Below are 27530 nucleotides of genomic sequence, written 5' to 3'. Positions count from 1 at the left end.
TCAGTTTTGGAAACACATTTATTTTCTGGTTTTTTGGTTTTGTTTTGCTGCTGTTGCAATAATAGCATATTTCATTCCATTTCTGACGGCTCAAAATATCATCGGTACGTCATAGTTCGCAATGTTTTACCTTCTTCTTGCATTTTGCTGTGGTTTGTGGATGCGGGGGATCTTATCTCCTCCTTCTACTCTTTTCGTTTGCTGCTCATAATATAGCAAAGGGATGCAAGGGTATTGATAGCAAAGCGAGGAGTAAAGTAATGTTCAACACTCATTAGCAAAGCAAAGGACGGGAAAGGAAAACAGGAAACGGGCCATAATTGCCTCCGGAGGGAAGGGGAGGGATCATCATGCCTGGCTGTATATCTTTCGCTTTGTGCGTGTCTAGTTTCTTCTAATGCTGCTACGGCTGCTGTTGTTGTTGTTGTTCTTGTGCCTTAGTTTTGTGCTCGTTTAGGGCAGTTTTTTGCGACGGAAGAATGAAAATGACGCACAATATTGTACGGGTTAATTATGCTTATAAAACCATTAAAAACATGGGCTGTTTACTTAGAAAACGGGTTGTCCAGACTGGAAGAGATGGATTTGTATTGCTTCAGTGTAGGGAATTGTAACTTTCATGTTGTCTTAGTCTGAAGTATGAAGAAGAGGAAATCAGTTTTTTTTGCTTTTAAGAACGAAAAACAAAATACGAAAAATGATACGAACAAAAACAAAACAGAAAAAGGAAAACAAAACAAAAAACATTCCATTCCGCAGCCTTGCCGTTTGCCGGCCGTGTGCCATTCGGTCCCGAAATTGTTTATCCAACGAAAAGGGACAACGAGCAAAGCCTAGATAGCCTCCTCAATCCATCCTATCGTACCCGGAAGTCTGGGAACAAAAACGCTCTCAATCTTCACCAAATATTTCTAGGCGGTTTGCATCGTTGTGCCCTTCGCACCGGTTTGTTACCGAACGGAATTTCATTAGTTGGCGAAGGCTGATAAGAACGTCATCGCCCACAATCGGAAGTAAAAAAATGAGGAATGCACAACTGGAATGCAGCACTATCGGGTCACGTAATGCGATATGAGACGAGATATGACCAACGCATATGGATGGATGGATTGATGGTGAAATGGGAACTGGGAGCTCGGGGAATGTGGATTGTTCGATTGATCGATGAAAAATGACATTTTCTTTTTTATTAATGGTATACGCGCGTTACGATGTAAATATAGTGTGTTACGAGTTACGAGTTAGTAAGCTGATCGTCCTTAAATTAAAGCGTAGTTGCAGTTTCTCTAGGTAGGATAGGGGATATATCCTCCCCCGTTACAATATCGCAGCGCAGATCCTCTCCCGGTGGTGATAGTACATAGTGCAGGTGATATAAGGTGATAGAGATTTGTTAGTAGGTTAGTTTTGTGGAACGGTTTTGCACAGAACGGTACATCTAAAGGTACGCCACAACACGCACACGTTTTTAGGGGAAACGGGGCACAACGGGAGCGAAGTGGAAACGAGGGGAAGAAAGGATAGCGTAGAACTGAAGGCAAGCTTTAGCAAAGGCAGGCATTTTATATTGTGCGATGAATATATGGTTGGTCAATGGGAAAGGTGGGTGGGGGAGAAAGTGGGATGGGAAGGATGGGGGATGATATAATAGTTAAGATTGTTTACATACGGGTGTATATCACATGAAGCCATCTAAAGGAGTATATTCTTTGTCGCGCGGCATGGGTGTTTCACATCATCGAACAAATGAGAGCCTTTGGGGCGAAATTTCGCCTTGCTTTTTGGTAGTAAGTAAGGGCGAAAACATGCACTTAACAATCCATAAGCGATCACGTACATTGCGCATCACTTCATATAGCGCTTCCGCGTTGCGATAAATGCGATTAGATATGAATGTTAACGCATGTAAGCAAAAATGTTGTAATTTATCTGTGTCTGTGTTATGCTTTTTGGTTTTTAGTTTTTTTTTGTTTGTTTTTTTGATTTAGAACTGTTGCTGCAGATATACATATTATCACCCATTCTCCTTCACGACGCACAGGACACAGTTCAGATGGAATCTTCCAAACGGCGTTTGCTTCTGCATTTGCTTTTGATGCCTTATGTTGTAGTTCGGTTTCTTTACTAACTCCACTGGAAACACGGCGCCCTTTTCGCTCTACGGAAGATTCTAAGCCCAAGCCACGAACGTCCTTATTTGGTTGCTCTTGTTTCTTCACGCAACGGTTGGCATATAATCGTTACAGTACGCTGTGTGGTGTATATAGGTTTGCTTTTCCATATGCTCAAAGGAAGAAGAGGGGTTGTTTTGGTGTGAGGGAGAAGTATAAGGGGAGCGTGTGCTACTCCTGCCCGATGCCCGCGCTTATATATGTATATATATATAGTTAATATGTATAGTGGGAGTAAATATCCTGCTCCTGCTGCCGTATCCTTCTCGCTTTCCACACTATCAATCAACGGGGGAAGGGAAAAAAGGCATGGTTACATGTGTTGCAGTGTCAACAGTACAGCACTGCTGGCGAAATAAAAACAAAAAATACGACACGGACTCGCCCACCCTTCTTACATCCATCTCCGCCCTTATTTTAGCCATTGCTTATACTACAAACAGACAATACATGTACACTTCGCTTCTTGATTTATCCGATGCTACCGTTTAATCTCTACTCACTGGTCGCGCTTTGCCGAAGGAACTCTCAGCTCGTTGGGTGGTTTCTAGGGTTGGGTTGGTAATGCATTATAAAGTTGATTGATTATTCTATACTTTCCCTCTTTTTTCCCGCCCACATTAATGCTGTTTTTTTCTTCTTTTTGCTCTCCATCACTAGCAGTTCTGGTATGGTTGGTTTGGTTTCATCATTGTTTTGATTATGATTAACTGATTTTGGACACTCCCGCTGGTACAGAGCCATGTACCACGTGGGTTGTGACGTCCACAGAATGTAGAAAACTATAGGTATGAGGCAGTTACACTATCCGAATAATAAAACTAAACACATTTACATACTACGCTTAACCGGTTAAGCGTGCTTGTGCGGCGTACTTGGCAAAACAAGCTACTCACCCATACTCAGCGAGAAAAATAAACCCTCAACTAAATTAGTGGAATTATCTCTCTTAACCTTTCCCCCTCCCAGGCTTCCCCTATTCCCCCTGGCGCCGGTTTTGGCAAAGCGCACTGGCTATTTGTATATAATATATTGGATTTTTGGTTTTGGACGTTTTACTACTACAGCGAATGTTTGGCAATTAACTCTAAACATAAATGAGCACTTTGATTCCCTTTCTCTCTTTCTTTCTCTTTCTCTCTCTTTCTCTCTCTCTCTCTCTCTGTTTTTCTCATTCTCTCTCTCAACACACGATTACACATGCACCGTTGCACTTTAAATCCAAAACTTTATCAATGATAAGCCCTACCTGCTGCGGGGTCACCTCCCCCCGCCCATTTGTGCTTCGATCTTGGCGCGTGTGTCCTTTTGCCTAAGTGTCTGTGTGTGAGTGGTGTGGCCTATCTTCACTACTGTTACATACCTATGCGACTACGCGATCAACAATGTTTTATTTTGTAAGCAACGTTCGGTATATGTATCCATTAACTAATCCGAAGCTCTGGTTTCCGCCTGCCCCTCGCTTCGCCACTCTTTCCGGACACCTGTCTTCCTGGCACGGGCCAGCATGTTTGTGCGAGCGTGTGTAGTTTCCCCCCCTGTTGCATGAGTTTCTTTTTTTTATCTTTACAGATTCGTTTCCGTCCGATGTGGATTGATCGGGTACTTGTGACTGTTGCCGTACATGTTGCTGCCCCCCACGCCCGTTGTGCCAGTGTGGTGCTGGTACGGTGCTTGCGTCTGCTGCGCTACCGCCATCCCGGGAAACAAGCCCTTGGTGCATGGGTCGCGCACCGGCCGGACGGGTTCGTCGCCGCCCCGACCCTTCACGCTGGAGGCAGAGGACGAGATGAGCGACTGGCGCCGCACCGTGGACCATTCGTTCTGCTTCAGCAGAAACTGCTTCACGTTGTACTCCATCTGGGCGAGATCGACGCTGCTGCTATCGTCGTCGTCGTCGTCGTTGCCGTCCGGGTGGTGCGGGTCCGGGTCGGGCAGGGGCGCCAGCCGGCGCTCGTCACCCGCGAGGCACTGTCCGGTGAGCGCACTGTCCCGGAGCACCGTCACGGTGCTGCCCTTCCGGATGGCACCGAGCGCAGCACCGGTGGGACCGGGTGCGACCGTCGTCGCATTGCTGTTGTAGTCCAGCATGCCGGGCGGTGCGGCCGCACCGTTCGGAAGGCTGCTGCTGTTGAGATTGTTGCTGTACCCGTGCTTCGCGCCAGCGGTCATGCCCCGGTCCGGCTTGGGGGCGTTCATGCCACCGCCAAAGGGGGCGGCGCTCGCGTAGTTACCGTTGAGCAGACTGCTACCGGTACCGGGGGTGCCGTACGGGTGCCCCAGCCGGCCCATCGACGGTTTCGCCTCGCAGCCCGCCGGCTTACCACCGGTGGACGGCACGGTTGGACGGGAAGCCTTCGGCGGTATGCCGGGCGCGGTAGCATTGTTGTTCAAGCTGTCCGCCGTCAGCGCACCACCGGCCGTCGGCTCGTTGTCCGACTCGGTGTTGCTGAGCGGTTCCGCCGCATTGCCGAGCTTCGAGTTGTTCTGCACCCACTCGGCGACCCGGGACAGCTGCTGGCGGCGCAGTATCGCACTCTCCTGCAGGTCGATTTCGCTCGAGATCGAGCTGGACTGGGTGCAGGACTTCTTCGACGTCACGTCGATACCCTCCAGCTTGTTGACGTTGATGTCGAGGCGCGGTTTGGGCAGCGCGGCCGTACCGAGCTTGGTGTTGATCAGCAAATTGCTCACCTCCTCCCCGATCGTACACAGCCGGTCGGAGGAGTGGGGTGAGGTGGTGGTGCTCATATTGCACACCTGCTTGTTACCACCGCCCGCATCCTCATGACCCCTGGCAGCTTCTCCACCGCCACCCTCATCGACGCGGTTAATCGTTCCGCTGATGAGGCTTCCGTGCCCATCCGGTGCACCGTCTCCGGCAGGACCGAGCGCACCACCAGGTGCCTGGGAGGATTTGACGGGCGTGGTCATGGGTTTCGTGTAGCCAGCGGGCGGTGAAATGGATTCGCCGGAAGACGTTGCCGTCGGCAGGTTGGTGGTTTTGATCGCACCGTTCAGCCCGATCGATGGATCGTCGTCCAGCAGCAGCTCCTCGTCGAGGAACTTGGCACGGCGCGTGTACATGACCGGGGTCGGTGGCTTCGAGTCCAGCCCTTCGAGACCATCGTCGACGAGATTGTCCAGCAGGATGTTGCTCGAACCGTTCTGTATTCGCAGCGCACAGATACGCGGACCGGACATCTTGGGATTTTCAGCCTAAAAATCAAAAAGAAATGATGCATTAATGGATTTCATAATCCGATTTCATACAGAATTTAAAAGATTTGTAGCAAACAGGCAAATGTTGTGGATCGATCGTCCAGTTTAGTGGTGGGACCTCAGAATCGGACCTATCCGATTCCAATTCCGTGTTCGGAATCAATTCCGGAGCCGATTCCGATGCTGGAAACAATTTCGGAGCAGATTATGGAACCATTTCCGGGGTTGGCTTAGGAATTGATTCCAGAGCCGGAATTAACTCCGTAATCAGTATCGGTTCAGGAATCGGAATCGCCCTGGGAATCGCACTTTGCTCCAGGGAAAGGGAATCAGAATCGACTCCAGAATGAGAATTAGCTCCGGAATAAGATTCAGTTCGTGGATTGAAATAAAAAATTTCCGAAGCGAAATCAGTCCGAGAATCTTCATGAGAATGGATCGATTAATAGCAAATTTTGATTCTACGCGGCCATCAATACGTAGCATCATTGGACCTAAACGTCTATTCTTATTGAGATGCCAAAACCGACTCCAATTGGAGCCGAAATTTGTTACGGAACTGATTCCTATTCCGGAACCGATGACAATTCCGGAGCCAAATCCTGAGCCGAATCTGGAGAGGATTCCGTAACCAATTCCGGAGCCGATTCCTATTCCTGAACCAATTCCGATTCCAGAGCCGATTCCGAAATCGATTCCAGATACTGATTCCCGACCTACTATCCGGAATCGAGTCCAGAAAACTTCGGAGCTATCCGGAATCGATTCCAACGAACACTTCATTTTTCCCATCACTAGTTCCCATCACTGTCAAAATGCGCGTAGAGCTTCGCTTTGCCACGAAGCTTGAAGCACGCGCGCTGAGCGGATTGCATACATTCTGGCGCTTACGCTTCACGGTGACGCTTCCCCCAGCAAATCACTCTCACCTTGATGGTTTTGATGAGATTGCGATTAAAGATCTCGAACATCTTCGCACCGTCCTTCTCCGGATCCTTGCTGCTCGTCCTGCTCCACAGGCTGTTGGTGCTGCCGACCGTATGGTACAGCCCGCTGCCCATACTGCCACTAGCGGACGTGCCGTACTTGCCCGACGGTCCCGGCACACCGCCATTCCCGGTGGACGAGGAGATCGGCGTCGCGTGGCTGCCGCTCATCTGATCCGTGTCCTTAATAATGTACGAGGGCGAATCGTGCGCAAGCTTCGATGCCGTCGGATCGGCTCGACTAAGCTGTGGTGTCATTTGTCCAGCACCACCACTGCCACCGCAAACCGGTGGCTTACTCGGCTTGCAGGCAGTATCCCCGGGCAGCTTCTTTGTGTGCTGCTGTGTGGTCGTCGGCACTTTCCCAGCAGCGAGCTTGTTGTGTTGCTGCTGCTGCTGAAGATGATGCTGGTCGGTCTGGTTCGCTGTGAGCGAAGAGGGCCGTTCCACCGCAAGCCGATGGTGCCCCAGGATGGGATTAACCATCAGGTCGTCCTTCTTGGTCGGCACCACCAGCAGTGCGAGCGGATCGGACGTATCGCTTCCCTCCCCGCCCGTGCCAATATCACCACAGGCGGCACCGTTCGCCGATCCGCCCGGCCGGACCGCCGTCGTCGGCGAAACCTTGTCCGGGGTGGTCAGGTAGTCCGAGACGCTGCTCTTCGTTTCCGAGATGACGCTGTCGCTCGACTTGATCAGCTTCAGCATGTACGGGCTGTTGTGGTGGGACGGCGAGTTCAGGTTGCTGCTGCACCGCAGACAGAGCAGCGTGTTGGTGCCGTTCGCGTGGTCCCCGCGCACGAGCGTCTGCGTCGCCACGCTGTAGTACTTCTGGTCGCTGCCGAGCAGGTCGGCCAGCAGCAGCGAGCCGGACGCGTGCAGGCGCGCCGACTCGACCGCACCGCCACCGCCCTGGGGGCACACGCACGTATCACAGTGTTTGATCGGTGTGCCGAGCAGCGCGTCGCTCGACTTCAGCTCGTCCTCCAGGAACTTGGCCATCACGGACGGCGACACGACGTTCTGGCCGTCGCCGAGCAGGCTGTCGGTCGTGCCGGGGACAGCGGGCGTCGTGCCGAGCGGCACGACCAGTGGGGCTTCCTGCTGCAGCTGTTGCTGCTGCTGGCCGGACGGCTCACGCTGCCCGTGGTTCGACTGCTTGCCACCCGGCAGCTGTCCGTCCTGACTGCCACCGTCTGCGTGCGGGCAGTGGGCAATGAAATGGGGGGTTGAGAGAGGAAAGGAAAGTAAGTTAATTAAATCCTTCATTGTGCGTTTGTTACGTTCAAGTGGTTAGTTCCATTTTGGGGCCGGTGGAAAGTGGTTTGTTGGAGGCGGTTTTTTGCGTGCGGCTGGAAGTGCTAAAAGTGGAATTAAATTAAACACTCTCCATTGATGCGTTCGTGTGTTTCGAAATTGAAGATTAAAATTGATTTCTGCACATCTGGGCACACGCGTATACACGCTTCAAACCAACCGAAAGTCCACCAGCCTCGTCCATTACAGCCCAGACAACATTTATTACACCTAACAGCTAGATTAACGTGCAAGTGCGCCAGTGCAGTGTCCGCAAAAAAGCGCCAGGATTACAGCCATGCTTCCTAAATCTATTTATTTCCAACCGAACTACACACACACACAAACACACACACACAATTGCTACTGCAACAAGAGTTGGATAAGAGAGGAACACACATAACACCAACAGCCAGCGAACGTTTAACCCTCCCTTATACGTCGTTTTGGTCTGCTTTTCCGCACGAACCTTTTTGACCGAGAACTTTGGGGGTGGCCATCGCCGTTCAGTGGGCTGCCAGCTACTCCCGTGTGCACTCGGATGGAAACTAATGAAACAGGGCCACACTCTCACTACACAACCCCACACAACGCCCGACACAAACCCGGGAGCGGTAACAGTATTGATTTATCCAGATCCTCCAAACAACGCTGGCAATACTACTGCTCTGTGTGTGTGTGTGTGTGTGTGTTGTTTTTTCTTCTTCTTCTTTTTTTCTACTCTATCCATTCCATTTTTTGTATCCATTTTTGCAAACTGTAAGCGGGCCTATGAGAGTGGCGCGATGGCAGGCTATATATTGCATGCGATGCACGTTTTGCCTCCACGCGGGCGCACGGATCAAACACACCGGGTGGATTTATGGTGGACGAAACGAAACGAACGAGAAACACACACACACACCCCGACCCCCGGGTATGGGAGATTGGATGATGGATCCAGCATTTAAAGCGGGGCTTTGAGCGGGATCGAATGGGGGGAAGGGGAGAAAGAGGGGACCAGGTATTTGACGTTCTAAGTTAAGGAAATATATCCTTCTATAAATACACCGCGGCAAAAGCAGTCCGAGGCTTATTCGATCGGTTAACGTTTCGTGTTTTGCTTTCCTCCCCCCTTTGCTCGTCTCTACCCCTCAACGGGATATCGGTCGGACACGCGAAAGACCCCTCCCTCCTGGTGTGGGGGGGGGCAAAATTGTATAGCTAAGCTGAGGATAGGTAATAAGGGAGGCAATAAGGGATGGAGAGAAGAAAAAACAAAACTCATATAAATAGGGCCTTAAAGACAACAGTAGGAACAACATCACAAACACAAACACACACACACACCACGTGGAAAAAAGCACGCGATTCCGGTCCGGAAAACGGTTTTTGAAACTGGCAGGAAACTTTCCCTTCCTTCCTTCCGAACGCCAGTGCACCGAACAACGCCACCAAGACGCCAACAAGAAGGGGTGCCAGGGTGCCTTTTCGATAGAGGTATCGCCGTTTTGCGTGGCCCGATTCAACAGGAAAGGAAAGTGAAACACACACACACACACAGAGGCGCCCAAGCTGGGTACACTACAGACAGGAACCGATAAATTGGCACACACACACCATCCATTACTCCCTCGTTCCCTGCGCTGTGGAATGTCCAGCAGTGGCGCCCTGCTAGTAGAACACCTTTTGGGCTCCACCGGGCGGGTGTTTATGGTAATGCTTGGTAGCGTTTTACCGGCCAGCATAAATTAAGCTCACGAGCCTCCCAGCCATTGTGCAGCGGCGGGGGGGGGGGCTTAGGGGACTGCACACGAATTTTGCCAACAAACACGGCCACCGCGCTCCCCTTTCTTAATGCGTGCTATCGTGCAACAAAGCGGCCCTGTACTTCTGGACCTTAAATAAATAATGTCAATTTAGTGGTACCATTTTCACGAAGGCTGGCATAGCTGACTTGCCCAACGGTGTCGCTGCCACTTGCCGTGCGATAACCTGCCGCGCCACCGCCAAACTGCGTCTCCAACCGGCATGCGATATAAATCCGGAGTGATTGTTGATGACAGTCTAGCTAATAATTTATCCAACCATCTGTGTCTGTGACAGAGCCGGGTAAAAAGGGGCCGTGCCCGCAACAGGGACGGCGAGTTTTCAAGATCCGCGCAAGCTTTTCCTTGCGAGAGCGGTTGTTTACACTTCTACTCCCATCATATTGTTTGAACTCCAAGCACGCCGAGCACTACTACTACTACTGCCGGCAGCTTGATTATGTTAAGCCGGGAACTGCCGGGCTGCTGCTCGTTCGGAGTTTTGCGGTTTTGCATAATCAACGCTGATTACCTTTAAACCGAACCCGAGTTTTGGAAACTTTGGGAAAGTTTTGTGCAAATAGTAACCCCTACCAACGGGGTAACACTTACCAGTCCAGAAACACTTCACCACAAACCCGACGATGGGTTCGACGTATTCATTTCACTTAAAATTGGCTCACATTTAACCTTTTCGGGGCGCTTCGCTTCGTTTCGTCATTGCTCGTGCTCCTGTCCAGGGCTGTGCCTGGTTTGATTCGATTAAAATGAAATTATGATAATGGGTAAAAGATATTCGCGCCCGCGAGCGCTCTCTCTCTCTCTCTCTTTGCCTCGGTTGCCGGTATGCATTTAGATGTTGGCTCCACGCTCAATACCGCTAGCCGTTGTTTATCCTTCCGAAACAATGTTGTCGGTGGCGGGCCTCCGTCTGCCGCCATATCGTATCCATAACGGCCCAAACCCATTAGCAGTAATCCCGCGGTTTTGCTTTATTGCCTTTACCCGTGTGGTGCCTGCGGCATCATTAGAAAACCCGTAAAAAAAGGACAAAAAAAAACCTCACGAGTGCAACCACATCCACACGGGTTCGAAATGGTACTCGGGGGAGCTAAGCAAAAAAACAAAGAAAAAAGGGTTCACATATTTGCATTTTTCATTTCATCTCCAAGCGGACGCGAGCGTTATGATCGTTAGCGGGCGCCTGGAGAACATTCATGCGCTGGGGCACAAAAATGTTCCACCCATTAAGCGCACCTTAGGTCATGGTTAAGTGATTTGCTTGGGTGTCGAACACCTCAAAGCAGCATAAGAGTCAGCAAAAGGGGGAGAAGGAGAATTGCAATGTTGAGCGATAGGTGGTGCGATGTCTCGATGATACAGGGTTGGAAGATGCTGAAAAGCCTTTAAAAAGGATTATGTTTTATCCCGTTTGTTGCAGAAATGTTGCTAGATGCACCTGAATCTCTCTTGGTTTAAAGTTCAACTAGATGTCAATGTTCCGGTAAGCATTCGACAGCATTTGTTTGTATCCAATGTTTATACCCAAAAATGTTAGTTTACCTATCGTAACGGGTAATGATTAGTTGAGTCTATTTGCACCAGAAACCAAGTAGCTAACGAAGGTAACTTTGATGATATAAGATACAACCAAGAATTTGAATGTGTCAAAATAATAAATTATAATACGAATATTAAAATGAAATTGAATCCTTTGACGAAATTCTAATACTATCACATGCATAAATCTTAGTCTTAGTACAAGAGACCTAGATATCATCCTTAAGATAAAAACATCCACCAAGATCCGTAATATTCATCCATATCTCATCAAATTATAGCAACTGCATCAAGGATTTTGAAATCACCGAATCAGGATCACCTTCTGGACGCTGTCTGGACGACACTTTTGGGCATCTTATGAATTCACTGGAGAGGATAAGCTCTAATATCGAAATATCGTCAGAAATTCCAAACGTTGCATCTTTAACGTCTTCCCCCTTTTTTTTTTTTTGGTTGAGCAGTGTGTGGCAGTTCCAATTTCCTACACGAATGCGTTTGGCATTCCGAGCACAGCTGCAGTACGTGAAGCCATCGTGTCTGGGCAATGCGCCAAATTGTAGGAAAAGACAAACTCCAAACTTTTCAATTATTTACACCTGCTGAAAGTCCTGAAATCTGCTTGGGTGAAGTCTGCGAGTAAAAGGCACCACACATACGAAAGAAGTACAAAACTTGGGAGCACAAACACACATTTAAACTTAGTATCTATGTTAGTTACACTTGCCTTATGCCAACACATGGAATACAGTAGCAAACAGCGACGACGAGTGACCTTTTTTTAAGGAAACCCTCCACAGCACAGACACAATCTCCGACACTAATTAACGATAGTGCGAGGAAGCCTTACCTACAGCATTAGCACAGCATTATGACACTTAAAAAGCACTTCCCGCAAAGGGTGTAGTCACAGTCCAAACAAATCTTAATCTAACCATCACCAACCACTGCAGTACGTGCAAAGGTGGTAAAGCATGCAGGTAAGTACCACCGACTTACGCGCTAAAACACTAAAAGTAATTACAACCAGAGCGCTACATACTAAAAGTAGAACAGAACAGAACAAAAAAACAACCAAAGGAACTAAAAATCGGGTGTGAAGAAGGTGTGCTTTGTGCATACATTTTCCAACCTGCAAACAGTGCAAACAGCTTGCGTTCTACGTACAACAGCAAGAAAGAAAGAAAAAAAACCGGTACATCAACTGCATGCATGCATGTGCTGCCACGCGCTGTGCACACCTCTCTGGTGGCCAATACTTGGTGGATAGAAGGAACGCGAAAAAACTTTGACGAAACTGGGCGGTTCTTGTATCGCATCAACGTTAACGGGAAAGTTACTGAGCAAAGAGTAAAGTTTTAGCCTAGTCTGGCAAGTGAATGGGGGAGAAAATTCCGTTAAAAACTGGAGCAAAGTGTGCAAAGGTACTAATTAGCGTGACGAGGGGGTAATGAGTGTTGGACTATTTTTATCACAATACATTTTCTTAAAAAGTTGGAAAAACGCATCAGCTAACTCTGAAAAAAAAAGGTATTGAAAAGCTAAAAAGAATAAGCTTTCTTGCAGCAGCTTAACAAAGGTCGTGATCGTGGGGCAGCGAAACGGTAAAGAAAAGTGCCAACGGCTGATAATGGATATTAATGGGCCCGAATGCTGCTGCATAAATAAGAGTAAGAGTGAGAGAAGGAGAGAGAGAGATGAAGAAGGAGAGAAAGAGAGATAGAGAGGAAGTCGATGTGCACATAAAAGCATAGAGTAAAAAAAGAAAACTTCCCATAAAGCACCAATTTCTTCGCTGAAAATGGCGCCGAAAGCAGGAAAAGGTTCGAGGAGAGAGGAAAACATAAATTACAAACTAAAGAGAAAAAAAGCTAACTAATTCATTATCGCTCTTAAAAAAACCCGTGATGTGTAAGGGAAAGCAAAATAAATGCACGATATTGCTCAAACAATCAAGCACAAGTGCATACAAACGCACATACAAAACATAAGACTTTTTAACACCTACAAAGTGGTCCACGGGTGGCTACAAAAATCCACTGGCCATGCAAAAAATTAAAAAAAAGAAGGATATTGACAGCATACAGCAGCGGCAGCGCAGCACTACAAGCACACAGTGAAGGAAACGGTGGCCGACGGGCGGGTGCGTTGGAAGGAGGAAAAAGCTATGCAAACCGCTACACGCCTCCCTCGGCTACTAACACTTACCAAGCCCTCGCATCGAATAGACCATGGCGGTCGGAGGGAAGGGGCAGATGGGGGGCGGACTGTCGGAGGCTGGCAGCACGTGGTACGAGTTGGTGGTGGCCATCCCGACGCCGCTCGTGCTGCCCTCCGAGTCGGAGTGTGAGTTCGTGTCGAGGCGCATGTACGTGGCCACCTTGGACTGAATTTCGATCGGAAGCTGGAACGGAAAGGACGGAAAGATTGGAAGCAAAAGTCAGTTGTAAAGCATGGCCGCACACAGAAAAGAGAGAGAGAGAGAGAGAGATAGGGAGAGAAGAGTTACATATTCAAAGTAGCAAAATTTTGCTACGTTTGTTCACGTCATCCTCCTGTGGGATTTATTATAACCGGTCCTCTTTATTATAATTCATGAACCCTGCACCTCACGCGCGTAGATAACATTTCCCGGCAACGATGTGTCGTCCTTGCCGTACAACTTTCTTACAGTCGACATCCCATTTAAAACTTACCGAGGAAAGTTTCGGCGATACAAAGCTGTCCGGCTTGCACTGCAGCAACTGTATCGCCACACTGATGTCGGTTTTGTATCGTTCCTGCAAGAAAGAGAGGGAGAGAGAGACATAGGGAGAAAGAAGATTAAAATAGGAAAAAAATTACGATGGATGGAAAAGCACACAATCCTCAGTTTCTATCCGTTCCCGGTGAAGCACTAAGCAATCACGCGAGGCACAGGAGTTCAATCATTCGCAAAGCGCACCATTTCCGGTTGCACTTGAGCCGTCGTGTTGAAGTCATTTGGTGTAGAAAGGAGCAGAGCAGTTGCCCTTCCCCTCTTCTTTGCAGCATTAGTAAGGAAGCATAGCAAAGTGGGAAAAGATTGATTCGTTGCTTTGCCCTGTCTCGCTTTCCCGACCGCACACTTCGACGCCCGGAGGTTATTGCTAGTTCTTTGACCTTTTTTTTCGTTGCGTTCGTTTGGGGTGGCTTTGGGTAGTGATTTTCATTTTATTTTTTCTACAATCACAGGTAGTCTAACATGTCAAACAGTTCTAACAGTAAATTGTAAAAGTTAGATAGTGTATTTGTGGATGGTGTATCATCTATTATAAAAGCGATCTTGCATATTTAATAGACATTGATCAATCTATATAATATTGCTTGTTATAGCATCTAAATTAGAACATAAAGTAATACACTTAAAGTTATGGGCAAACAGGTGTCGTTGAAATGTGTCTTTCTGTTAAACTGCATTGTAAATATTGCAGAGCTTTCGTTGGAATTAGAAAGGGAAATTCTTATTGGATCTGAATTAAAATTGCATACTTTCAGGCGGACAGTTGAACATGCTGTATAATGTTGCAAAATTTGGACTTTGTAAAGGCGAATATATGTAAAAATAGTTTAAAAGAACTACAGCTAAAATCGCTTGTCTTCAGATGTTGGCCCAAGGTTCAAAATACACAAGGAGTCCACATTATTATTTCGTATTGCTATGTATGTATAAAATATAAACCAACCTTATAATTTGTAATGAAAATCTTAGTTTTGAAATTCAAATAAATGTATATAATTCTGAAGTAACTTTAAAACACGATCAAACTAGGGTCAAGTAGTGCACCCGTCGGTTCCATCCCCACCATCGTAGTACAAAGCATTCCATTATGCTGTTATCCTTACGGCGACACCCACCCATTCGACGATGGATGTGTATTTATACATTTTTTAATTCCTTCCTCCCACGCCGAAAGTGCGGCCAGAAAGTGAGCCATTGATGCCTTAAGAAGCAGAAAAAGAAGAAGAAAAATCCCTCAAAAGCCCACAAGCAATAAACGGAGCAACAACAAATAATAGATAGGAAAAAAACCTCTCAACCTTACACATGCACACTACCAATCTGCACACATCCATCCATCCGGGCCGCCGGTTGCAACGCATTCGGTGAGCAATTTTTCCTCCCTTTGTATGTTTTTTTTTTTCTTACGAGGAAAAACTTACACACCAACACACGCTAGAGCTGCCGCCGGTCTGCCACAATGATGGAAGAAGATTAATGGAAAAAATTATTTCCAACCCCTCGCCGGCGATGGCGCAAAACCATCAAAAGAATGGCAAACAGACCGAGCAAAACTGGAAGCTGCAGCAAACTACCGCGTCTTAGAAGAATGCTATTCACCCGAGGGTTTCCCTTTTTCGCTCGCTCGTTGCCATTCTTCTGCTCGGATGTGTGTCTCTGGTTGTTGCGTGGTGGAAAAAAGGAAGGCACCGGAGATGGAAAAATTTAATTATATACACAGTGCGGCCGATGGGGGCACCCAAGTGCGCCGGAATTCGAGTCAAGCATCCGTATGCGTTGGGACAGAGAGAGAGAGAGAGAGGGATCGAGTGTAGCATTACAGTACATTACGCGTTCTCGGAAGCATAAATGATGGCATCCAGTGAGTGGTGTCTGTTGTGGAAATGGTCGATTGCTGTACAGCACGCAGTTGGGGTTACGGCATGTTTGTTATTGTATTAGAGGTTCTTGTTAGCTGATGGATGTGCTAGTGGCAAGTGTGTAAGTTTTGTGATGTATTAAATTGCAGCAGGTATGAGTTTTTTTTCCCCATAGAAGTATTATTTTCATATTGATTCCTTTTATTATACACCTTTTTTATTATTATTTGCTTTTCAATATGCTTCATTTGCTTTTTTACCTTTCAATTCACTGGAATACATTCAGATAATGAGCACTTTAAAATTCCACAATGATGCTGTGGTGCAAATTTGCCAGTTGTTTGCATCACAAAACGCAAGCAAGGTGTGGCCAGGCCCCCTTTCGTTTGAAAGCTAATTATGCAGCCATGGTAATGTTCCCCCGTCCTGCAATGCTAAATTATGTTAAGTAATGAACTGTAAACGGATGGTTGGTGGAAATAAAACCATAAACCCAATGGCACCATGACCATTGAACCAGCTAATCTCCACCCTTTGTAGTTGTAACAGGTTGTGCAAACAAACGAGACCCACTTTGCCCGGGATGCTTACCGTAGTGCCGGCAATCATCGCTGTAAGTGATCCTTGCCAGCATCCTTCCCACGACCGATTGTTAGTGCGTGTCTGTGAGAGTGAGAGTGTGTTTGCGTTTGTGGATCTACTTCCTTAAGACCTGTCAACTCTAATCGCTCTCACGCTCTACATTTCATAACGACCGTAATGATCTGCTCTCCACAGCACGAGTAACGAAACAACCGAGTTGAGTGGGTGAGCAGTTGCTCTCGGCAAATCTTTCACAACACCGGCCCCACCGGCATGATTATCCACGCACGAGGGGTACCATCATCTCACGGGCGTCTAATCCTTTGAGGCAGTCGAGCAAAGTAATAACGCAAAATATAGACTGCGTAATCCATCGAGTGGCCGGTTTGCTCGTTGCTTTGTTTTCCCAGCGCCCACGCTCCAATTAGATGGTATTACAGCTCCAAACGAAATCACCACTCGCTCTCCTTTTTTCCACCCAACGGGTGCTAGGAAACGGGACGGTGGATCGCACCAAACCGGAAAGCGGCCAAGATACCTTGAAAGCGGCCCAAAATACATTCGTAAACACGGAAACGGATCATCGCACTGATCCCGAGCGTCCCAAACGTCCCCGAGCCGCTCGGTAGTAATGGAATGAAAAGGCGAAAACTGTAAGGTACATGGTACATGGCAAACATGCCACAGAGTTCAACTGACAAACGGAACTGGATTATCACCTACCTACCTACTTACTTACTGGTAGATAGGCACTGGACCGTCGCTAGACTGTGTCGGTGTCGGGTTTTATCGAGTCATTCTTTGCGGTCATGCCTGGCGGTTTCTATTCACACCGTCTGCGTCAAAGTTTCTTTTGTCGGTGGGCATTTTCTTTCTTTTCCGGGAGGTTATCGGTAGAGAGGATACGTCGAAGCTTTAAAAAAAACCTGAGTTTCTTAATTAATACAAGTTTTTCTTGAGCTCAGTAAAAGGATACTTGTTTGTTCTCGTCAAACAGCTAGACAAAAGCAAAAAGCTCGAAAGTGATTTTGAACAAGAGCAAAGGAAAGAAGCGAAGAGAAAGTTGAACAAAAAATTGTAGAAAAAATTACTTGCTTATTCTCATTGTTCAAGATTCAAGTTTTTAAGTTAAACGATATTTCTTTTAACATTATTTCCAATTTTGACTGCAGCATAAAGCTTATTTTAATGGCAACCCGTGTACTGTCTGCTTAATGGGTTGCGTTTTTCTCCACTCTTTCCCGCCATTTACGCCTGCTACTCGCCACCGGAACTTTATTTTGTAGGTCAAGAGGATTTTAAACATGATTCGTCCATTTCATGCACGCTTCTTCACGTTTGCTTACACATCCACGTCGGGCAGGCAAAGTGATCATTTTGTTGTAATGATTTGCCACTTTTCGCCACTGCTGTCGTATCCACATCAACGGGCGCTGATCACTGTCGGGGTGTCAGCACATTTTATGCGAGTTTGAATAAAACTTTGAAGCGTTTTTTCATGGCTAGAAAGCGTTCTAAAGCCATATAAAACCCTGGGAGAAAATTGGCGAGTTGCATTCCCTTCACAGAAAATGTTGACTGCATAATATTTTCCCTTCCGAGCAAAAAACAAAAAAAAACTATGCATATTTGCAAATGGTTTTACAAAATGGTACCGCGATGCTGATGCAAGCGAAAAACGTTCGGCATCGGGATGTGTTTGCTCAAGAGATCCTTGTACGCTCCTTTTCTTTCTTGCCATGCACACACCATGTAAACGATACGATTTACACGTAACCGGAACGAGCATAGAGCAAAACCCACCCGACGCGGTAAGGTGTGAGCGAACCCTGGAGCAATCCACTTTTCTTTGTCCGGACGGACGAGAAGGACGTTTCCGCTTGCTTGAGCAAATCATCGATACTTACACCGGGGGGGGCTACAAGACATGTATCGGTCCCTTCCCATTTATTTATGCTCTTGCACCTCTTCAATCGGGGGGCGAGGGTGCTTTTGCTCGTTACCCGTGTGCGTCCGCGCGGCTCAGCGTGTTACCGGGAAACTTCCGCGCCAGTGATACTGTTGCAAATAGCAGCAGTAGTAGCAGTTACCATATCTGTCATCAGCAACCAGAGTTTCTGCTGAACTTCCCCCGGCACGTTGATGTAGGATGATGAGGCTTCCGGCCTTTCCCTTCTTCCCAGGTTGGGATGCGGGGTGCTGCCTGCTTTGTTTTTCCTGCTCCAGATTTCCATAGCATGATAGCAACGGGGGAAAAAAGGTCCAATTTTTCGGCTCACTGAAGCACACACTCCTTCCCCCGTCCCCAGCCGCACAAACGTGGGCAAGGTTGACGACACTTATTCTGCCTGAGTGAACCATCGGATTGTCGATTCGGTTCGAATTCCCCCGGTTTTATTTCCTCGCGAAGGATCGGTCACTAACGAGCGTTCCAGCCTGCTGTGTTGCTGTGGATTCGATGGATTCGGTGTGATGGAGTGCACCGTTTTCCCTCAAGCTATTTGAACCGTATTCCGGCGATTGGCGCTAAAGTACAATAACTGTCCGGCTGTCCGGTAGGTTGACCGGCTGTCCGGTAGGTTGACCGGCTGGAAGTAATCGCTTTGCTGGGGGGGGACCTGCTGGGGGGGATAAAAGCTGTTGTGACGTTGTTTTATGGCCATTGTAATGGGAATATAATGCCAAACCGCAGATTGTTTCGGTACTTGCTGTGGTGTTAGTAGATCCGAAATAGTATCCAAAACCGGTACGCTTCCCCCCTTCTCCAGCTGGGAAAATATGTTTCACACATCCTCAGCCTACGCAAACCGAACCCACACACACACACACACAACTTTCCAACTTTGTCCTTCCTTTTGTACAATAAATCAATTTTGTACCCTTCCAGGGGGATTGCGTCGCAGCATCCCTTCGCTTAGCTCACCCCTGAAATCGAAAAAAAGTACATGAGCGACCCCTTTTTTTCCCTTCCGTGTGTCACAGTGGCACCGTTGGACAAAAAGTAAGATGAACTCAACCGCAGCACGGTGCCCTATTTTTGTCCGGGAAAGTATGGAAAATCCACTCATCAAACAACGCACCATCGGCAGCAAAACGCCGGAAAGAGTAAAGTGAAGCGACGAAGGGAAGAATAAACACACACTCAGTGGAGGGTGGTTTTTGCATGGCCCCACAGACACATTTCCTTCATCCGTGTTTTCAATTCGCTCTCTGTATATCATGGGTGCGCAATCGTGTGCGCAAAATGGGATCAATACTTCAAGCCCCAATCCAACAGGTAGCGCTTGTATGTGTGTGTGCTTGTGCTTCGATTTTATAATCAATAAAAATCAATACAATAACATCTCTCTCCCTGCTTCAGGGAACGTTTCGGCACGACCCGGAGCTGTTCGGAGGTTTGGACCGGGCGATGTACTTTTCTGACAGGATGAAGACATTTGGATGTTGTATCTTCAATTGAGCATGTAAGCAGCATTGAATAGGGCGAGCCAGAGTGTATGGTAATGGCAGATAGCTGCTTTCGATGGACTATGGGATGGGGTTAAGATGCATTGGCTTTTGTGTTGTAAATAACACTTGTTTAAGCTCCAATAGAGGTCCGAACCTCCACACTTTTCAAGATTCTAAGAATATCCTGTTGAGGTTACATTCACAACCGTAACTCTGTTGGAACATATTTCTTAAGTGTGATGCTTTTAAACAAATCCAGATCTAGAACGCGTGTTTATTTTGTGATGTCTTTAAGGAATAATGTGGATCTTTGTATTGTAACTCTTCAGTTTGCCTGAAGAGCATACCTTCTAGGCGCTATTCTGTACTTTGAAGATGAACCATTTCAATCCAAAACAAAACGTTGAGCATCTCTTGTATTCCAAACCACATTTGAGCCTCTCCGAATTAGCTCCAATATCGCCGCTATGCTAATTATCTAAAAGCTCATTCTCCTTCCAACGACACCGAGGCCCAGAGGCAAAGATTTGCAACACAACAAATAAGCATAAGCTGAATGCTAAGAAGCGTTGTTATACGATTTGCAGAAAATCCAATCACGTGATGACGCTTATTAACATGCTTCAATTGTTCTCTCTTTTGTGTTCCCAATCTCCATTTGCATGTACACAGATTTGAGCAGCAGCAGCAGCAGTTTGGATGACATCATCACAATGTCCTTCAATTGCAGCTACGTCCGCTGTGTAGCGCACCAGGCGACCAACAGCCCCCGGGTCCACAAAACCGGGTCAACGCGAGACACATTCATTTTGGGTTGGCGCCCCCGAAAATTTGCTCGCCCGTAGTGCGCCCCTGCCGGCGTGAGTCATCCACGGTCGTTTTTCATCCACAGCGACCGATTTCCCCGGTTCAAGTTCAAGCGAAGCCGGTGTTACGTGTGAGAGGGAGATTTGAAGTTGTCCGTTCCCTGGACCGACGCCAGTGAATCTCGACATGCAGCAGCAGAAGTAGCAACAGCAACCGATAAATGTGTCGGGTTCTTGCGTTGCTGCTCAGAGGAGGCCAATTCGATTCCATGGTGCTGCTGGCGGCTAAAAGACTACAGCCAATCGATGAGACTCGAGCCCGGCACGAATGTGAGTGAAGCACGAACGGCAAAGATCAAGTGGAAAGGAGGAGCCTAGAATCCGGACCTGAACGGTGTTACTAATCGAATCATGTTCCCCTTTTCGATCCGGATCCGGGCAGATTGAGGTCAGCCTGAACAATCGGCACCCTCCCCGAAGGGGTGAATTAGCTCAGGTTGCGTTGAGTTGCTCCACGTGATTGTTGGCTTCGAGGCAATTCTGTTCCTGATATAATGCTTTTCAGGAAAATGTTCAGGTCATTGTACAAAGTGTTACTTTTTTTCGATTAGTAGCACATAATAATTCATTCCGCAACTGAATTTCGATTATGATGGCATTAAAGCGTTCGAGATGGTATCGTACAAGCATCTTATAATGGCTATTAAAGTCGCTTGAAGCTATCTAAGACACGATCTGGAATGCTTCAGATGTGGCGATAAGCGGCGAACGTCGCTAATAGTCGTTGGGAGCAGTGCGTTCAATCGCTTCAAAACGTGTTTTATCCATTAAAAAGCAAACTCCCAACTACCCCCAGAAAAACACACATAGATAACTATACTCACAATCTCTCGCTTCAGGCTCTGGATGTTGTAGTTGGCCTGCGCCAGCCGTACGCTCAGCGTCGCGACGTCGCTCGTCAGCTGGGCCCGCTCGCCCGAGTTCCGGTCGACCAGCTTCAGCAGCTTGTCCTCCAGGTTTTGGTTCAGCTTCTGGACGCGCTTGTGCGACTCGTACAGCCGCTCGTACTTGTCCTGCCAGGCGATGATGCTGTCCTCCAGCTCGACCTGCCGGTCGCTCTCCTGCAGGCAGGCACTTTCCATCGCCAGCAGCTGCGTGTGCTTGTCCGCCAGCGCACTCTTCAGCACCTCGATCTCAGCCGCGAGCTGCACCTCGCAGTTCTGTTCGCAAAAGGAAAAGAGGTGAATGAATGAGAACTTTTTCATCAAGCAGTCACATAATGACGTCATAATAACGAGGTAAAAATGTCATCACAATTTTTTAAACTCTTTTTTATCCGAGACAAACCACACCACAAGTGAGAAAAATCCTTCCATAATAGTGTACAGTTGCATAAAGGCAGACAAAAAAAAACAACACAAAAACCCGAGATACAGGATTTGCTCATTCACCAACGTAAAAAGCTCAGACAAGGGCAAATGAGTACTGGGTAGCTTTCAAATGGAACCTCACGTTTGCTGCCCTTCCCACCGCGCAATGACCCCAGCTTGCCATCATTTAACATCAAATTCTCGGGACAGAGCGGGGGGAGAAAAAAAACCACACACGCCACTGTGCGGTTGACTCTCGGAAAAAAAACGTCCTTGTTCGGATTGTTTGCACTGCCGCGAATACATGGACGTCATAAAGCCAGGGAGGGACCAGTGTACAAACACAATCCGAACCGAACAATAATGTTGCATTTACGACGGGTAAGGACGAAGCGAACGTGATGCAAAATGATACAAAAGAACGAAACACACACACACACACGTACACAAAAGCCCCCATATCACTTCACCAAAAACCTGGGAGCGAAGGGACCCAGTCAGTCGGTCGGTCGGTGGCTACTGTCTGTCATTCAATCTTTGCAGCAATGCCTACTGGGGATTTGTTTTGTTTTTTGTTCCTTCTGTTTTTCATTTTGCTTCCACGTGAGAAAAGTGGTTTGCTGGTGGAAAAACATACCGCTGCTGATGTGGGTGCAAGATGCGCGTAGTTCTGCGCTACGCTGAACCGTTAAAAAAGGAAAACCATCCGACCATCTACACACACACACACACACACACACAAGCTGCGAACCATGCAAAGGTATTCCCCATTCACTGGGTGCACTTTTGACATTTTCGAATTGTATGGTACGGAGGGGTTTTATTCTTAGTTTTTGCTGTCTCTTCTGTGGTTTTTGTGAGCGGCTCACAATAATTCTTCGAATGAAACCCTTCCAGACGAGCGCAAATCACGTAGACAGTATTATCAAATGCCGACAGAACAGCCTTGCGGGAGAGCAAACCTTTGAAATGAATCGTGCATGTGATGCAGAGAATTCATATTCGCCGCTGATTAAAAACAAGGGACGACGGGTGTTCTGGAGCGAAGCGCTGGTTAAATCTCGAGGGAGTTAATTTGTATTGTGATTGAAGTAAGGGAGCATGACGTACATTCGATGTGTGCTATGGTAAAATAAAGAAGAGATGTATAAAACCGCCAAAAGAAGGTCACAAAATCCCCTCCACAGGGAGTTGCCACATGTTAGAAGTGTTTTTAAATCATTCAGAACCTGTTAAACCATGCGAGGTAATGTAGTATGTTGGGCATAATTAAGCTGAATCATGTTAAATAAGATTATTTTGTCAATTTGAACTTCGCATTTAAAGAGTAATGACAATTATAAATTTCATTAGCTCAATAATGAAGCTCGGGATGCTGTTTTCGCCCTTTCTAACATCCCAAAAGTCATTCAACTCTAGTCGCAAGCATCTCTCCTCCACACAAACACATACACGCACCATCATTGCTGCAGCGCTACTGCACTGGCTTTAAACAACACCATAAACACCTCCCAACAGCAGTGCACCGTGCGAGCGGGGAATGTCTTGCCAACGTCGCTTAAATTTTATTTATTACCCTTTAATCTAGCGTCAAAACGGTTCCGCTTCCCGTCCGCGACCTCACACACCCATTTTCCGCCATAATAATTTCGCTACAGCCAGCCAGTGGAGCCTGCGGGATGCTCGCTACAACACCGGTGTAAAACAAATACCACAGACTCAGCTGCCAGCCACACACCGTAACAAAGAAACCGAACACTGCGAAGAGACACTGCCAGTGCTCGCGATGTGCGGTTTTTTTTGCTACCAGCGTTTAGCTTCTCTTTTTTTGCTTCTGTTGCTTCTCTTTATCTGTGCTGTCGTCTGCCTGCTGAACAGCGGTGCACAACACAAACTGCGGTCGCCCCGGATCTACAATCTACAGCGAGTGTGCCGGGCGACTGATAAGACGCGGGATGACGCGGTGCCCTCGCGGACAGTGATGCCGGGACTCGCGCCGTGTGTGCCCGGGTGTCGGATTCTCGTGCCACAAACTTTGTGGTGCGCTTGATAGGAGGCAGATAGTTTGCCGGCGGCATCTCGGCAACCTCAGCACCGGTTGTGTGGAATGTGTGGGGCTTCGGTTTTATGGGATGGTATGGTGGGCGGGAGGGCTTTCACGGAAAATAATGAACGTATGGGGTGGACCGCTTCGCCGACCTTTTGTAACGGGCAGGGGGTCGGGTCAGGAGCTATCGCTTCCCGTCTGTAGCGTCACGAGCAAATCATCGACATAACCGACGGACCAAATGGGTTTTCAAGAGGGGAGTTCGTTATTAAAAACGATTACATCACGGTTTTATTCCTCCAAGAACTATAGTGTTAACGTGTATGTTTTAAATATCAAGGTTTTTATTAGAAAAAAAAATTAAAATTAAAAATGTATATTAATAACATTATTATACCTCAATTATTCCACAGGAACCAATGAGAACTCAAGCAAAAAGCTTTCTAATATTTTCTTATGTGATTCTCAATGAGATTATATCTATAACCAATGGAGACGCCTAGCCTTTCGAGCATGAAGTGTAAGTAAAATATATGTGAATTGTAAATTGTCTAAATTTAAATCTAAACAGTACTAAATATCTATAAAATTTTCAATCCAGCCATCAGAGATCAAAATTGATGAAGCTTCTCTGCTGTCATTAAAATCTTAACACAATCCAGCACACGTTTACATCCAAGTGTCGGCCTCAATCATCAACCGACCCTGACAAGGTTTGAAAACTTTGTCACCCCTTATTTTCCCGATAACTGAATGTGAAAATCCTTCACCGACGCCATCGCTGACGTGCCTGCATGCTTGTTTATGTGTGTGTGTGTGTTTCTGTGTGGTAAGGAGCATCATTACCGAGCCCACTGCCGATACGGTGTGGTACGGTCGCAGCGCAGGTAATTGAATTTGCTCATCCTAGAACATCCCTCCCTACCACCCGAACCCTTGGAGTCCCTCCGAAGGGGCATAAATCGCAACACACCCCTCCCAGGGACGGTAAAACATGACGGACGAAACCTGTTGCAAATTAAACTCATCTCCGTTTGCATCTCGAACCGATGTCGCCAACGCCAAAGCCAACACAGGCACGGAAAGACGCAATTCGACGAAATGCCATCGTTTCTTGCAAAAGGACCCTGCCCGTACGCTTGTCCCGCTGACAACCAATTACGCTTTCCAGCTAGGTGAAATTAATTAAAAAAAATAAAATTAACGTCCCTTCAAACGGGCGGGCCATGATGAGGATCGACGGAGTGGAGAGAGTAAGTATCCCGCAGTGCACTCAATCACACACAGCTACACAGAGACACCCACCCGCGGGCAACCGGATGACGTACGGAATTGGTCGTGCCCCACGAAGGGTACGACGTCATTGCTTGGCGCGCACTGGTATTGGTGTTGGTTGCGTGTATCCTTCCCCGAACAAAGCGCGGTGTATGGGCGCTGCAGAAAATTGCATGGCGAAGGGGCAGGCGGGACACCATTAAGTTGCATCAGCGTAATCACGTCACATTAGAGGCGCACGGATATGGTTTGTGCAGCAACTGGGTGCCTTTGAAATTGAGTTTCACTCGCACGAGCCCCCTGCCTCGACATCCGGGAGCTTTACGTTACGCAGGAGGAAGTGGATCTTGTGCGGGATGGTTCTTATCGCTCGCTGGATAGCATTTACAATTTAAGATTGTACTTTAAAATGTCTCATTTGTTAGATGCTTTCTGTTATGAACTTAATCAGTCTCAGAAAGCAAAGAACTAAGCAGAATCTCCAACATCCATCGCCAGGGACCGAAAGATATCAACCCATCATACACACAAAACACCTGCAAAACGTATCCTTCCTATCGCTCACACACTGTTGCATAGAAACAAGCAAGGACGTCAAACACTACTGGAAGGTAATATGGCAATACCTTCCCTCTGTTCTAATAAAAACGTCCACAATTAGACCACAACCACCGACCCCTCCTGTGTCACCCTTAAAACGCCTTCACGGCGTTGCAGTTATTGTTGTTTTGGCAGAGTTTCACCGTTCGTCCAAGCAGGCCGGGACCGGAGCGGTTGCTTACTTTCGTTTTGACAGGCGAAAATGGTCACGTAGTAAATAAAAGCAGCAAACAAAAAGAAACATGAAACAACCCCTCTTTATTTCTCACTTTTTCTCACTCTCTCTATGTCTCGAGGGAATAGAGACATTTAAAATTCTGCACCCGAGAGCGTTCATCCCTTTTATGAGGGATGTTTTTTCCCTGGTTTTTGCTACACTCTTGTCTCGAACGGTTTGTTGTGGGTTGTTGCTGCCATCGGAAGGACGGGACGGGACATTGGACGTTGTTGGTTGGAAGGTCAAAATTCCCGTTTTATTACTGCAGAGCCTTTTTCCAAACACTACCACAACGATGCTCGAATATAACCACACAGTCACACACATGCACGCAGATGCTCTTTTTCACACATCGTAGACGAGCGCGCTCGCTCACGCACTCTCTCGCTCTCTCTCGCTCTTGATTAGCCTTCCTCGAAACAATCGGAAAACCATCAAACGGGAAGTCAAAAAGGACACGCGGAAGACAAAAGGGCAAAGCGTTGGCAAGGATGGCACACTAAGGGGTGGATTTTCTTCCCAACACTACCCTCCCGCCGAGAAACGGGAATGCGTCGTAATACCTGCTCACTGTTGGACGACATGTTGGGCCGAAGGCTGTACGCGGAGGGGGGTTTGATTTACGCCGTTGCGTACGGCAGCCAGCCACCCCTGCGGCCACCACTATGCGGAGGAGGTTGCTTAATGCACGGGAAGCACAACACGGACACGTTCGGCACGGCACTGTATTTGCATTACGCCCTTTAGAAGATTGCACCAAACTTTCTACACTCCACACAAAGCCACACAAGCACACATTTACACGCGAGCGAACTCGAACTCAAGCAGACAAATAAAATAACAAAAAACACTCTCCTCAGGCGGCACGATGGCCGACGGAAGATAAGCCGTAACCCGCAACAATGTTTTGCGCAACACAATTGTCGGGAGCGGGCAGGTTGTGTTGGGGCAGTTGCGATGATTTTTTACCGAACCGAACCTGCGATTAATACTTTCAGGGTGTTTTCTTTTGCTATTTATGCGAATTCTGTGCGAAACGGTGTTACTTCTTTTGCGTTTCCGTGGCTCCCTATCGCCACTGGACGCACAGCTGTGGGCAAAAGGGCAAAGGGCAATGGGCACGGTGCTACGAAACTATGCAACCCCTCTGGCACCGACGGTTGAAAGTGGTAATTTCTTTATTTTCTTTCTCCACTGTTTGTTTGCCACTCCACCCACCCAGAATTGCACTTTTTCCACTGTACACATACACATGCACACACACATATACACACACAGGCGCGCGCGCGCGTGGTCGCGTACGCCAATGGAGACGCAAGGCAGCGGCACCGACCGAACCGACACGAATGACAGCACCGTTGGAAAACACGGCGCTTTTGCGTTTGGAAAACGGAGTTTTCCTGCTTTGAAGGGATGCGTGTGAGAGAGTGTGGGCCTTTTGCTCTCTTCCGCGTGCGCGCTCTCTCTCTCTCTCTCTCTCTCTCTCTCTCTCGTGCTCGTTATCGCAATGGTGGATGGTTGATATGTACATTTGTGGTGAC

At 47.5% G+C, this 27530-nt stretch overlaps 1 protein-coding gene across 4 annotated transcripts; it reads right to left on the bottom strand.

Moving 5' to 3' along the window:
* On the bottom strand, positions 1 to 27385 carry LOC120898336 (tight junction-associated protein 1). 4 transcript variants are annotated; one of them, XM_040304045.1, is made up of 6 exons: positions 26553 to 27382; positions 21365 to 21700; positions 13719 to 13802; positions 13225 to 13426; positions 6323 to 7575; positions 1 to 5390 (listed from the first exon to the last, which is right to left on the bottom strand). In XM_040304045.1, the coding sequence occupies exons 1-6, from the start codon at positions 26571 to 26573 to the stop codon at positions 3738 to 3740; spliced, it is 3549 nt and encodes a 1182-aa protein (XP_040159979.1). In that variant the 5' UTR covers positions 26574 to 27382; the 3' UTR covers positions 1 to 3737. The 4 variants fall into 4 exon arrangements, with proteins under 4 accessions (XP_040159979.1, XP_040159987.1, XP_040159998.1 ...); XM_040304053.1 differs by having other exon boundaries at positions 13231 to 13426; XM_040304064.1 differs by lacking the exon at positions 26553 to 27382 and adding an exon at positions 22297 to 22374.
* Positions 27386 to 27530: the final 145 nt, after the last annotated feature.

The sequence above is a fragment of the Anopheles arabiensis genome, chromosome 2 (genome assembly GCF_016920715.1).
Source record: "Anopheles arabiensis isolate DONGOLA chromosome 2, AaraD3, whole genome shotgun sequence".
NCBI lineage: Eukaryota > Metazoa > Arthropoda > Insecta > Diptera > Culicidae > Anopheles > Anopheles arabiensis.
Note: the sequence above shows the minus strand (reverse complement) of the source record. Positions and strands in the feature narration are given on the sequence as shown.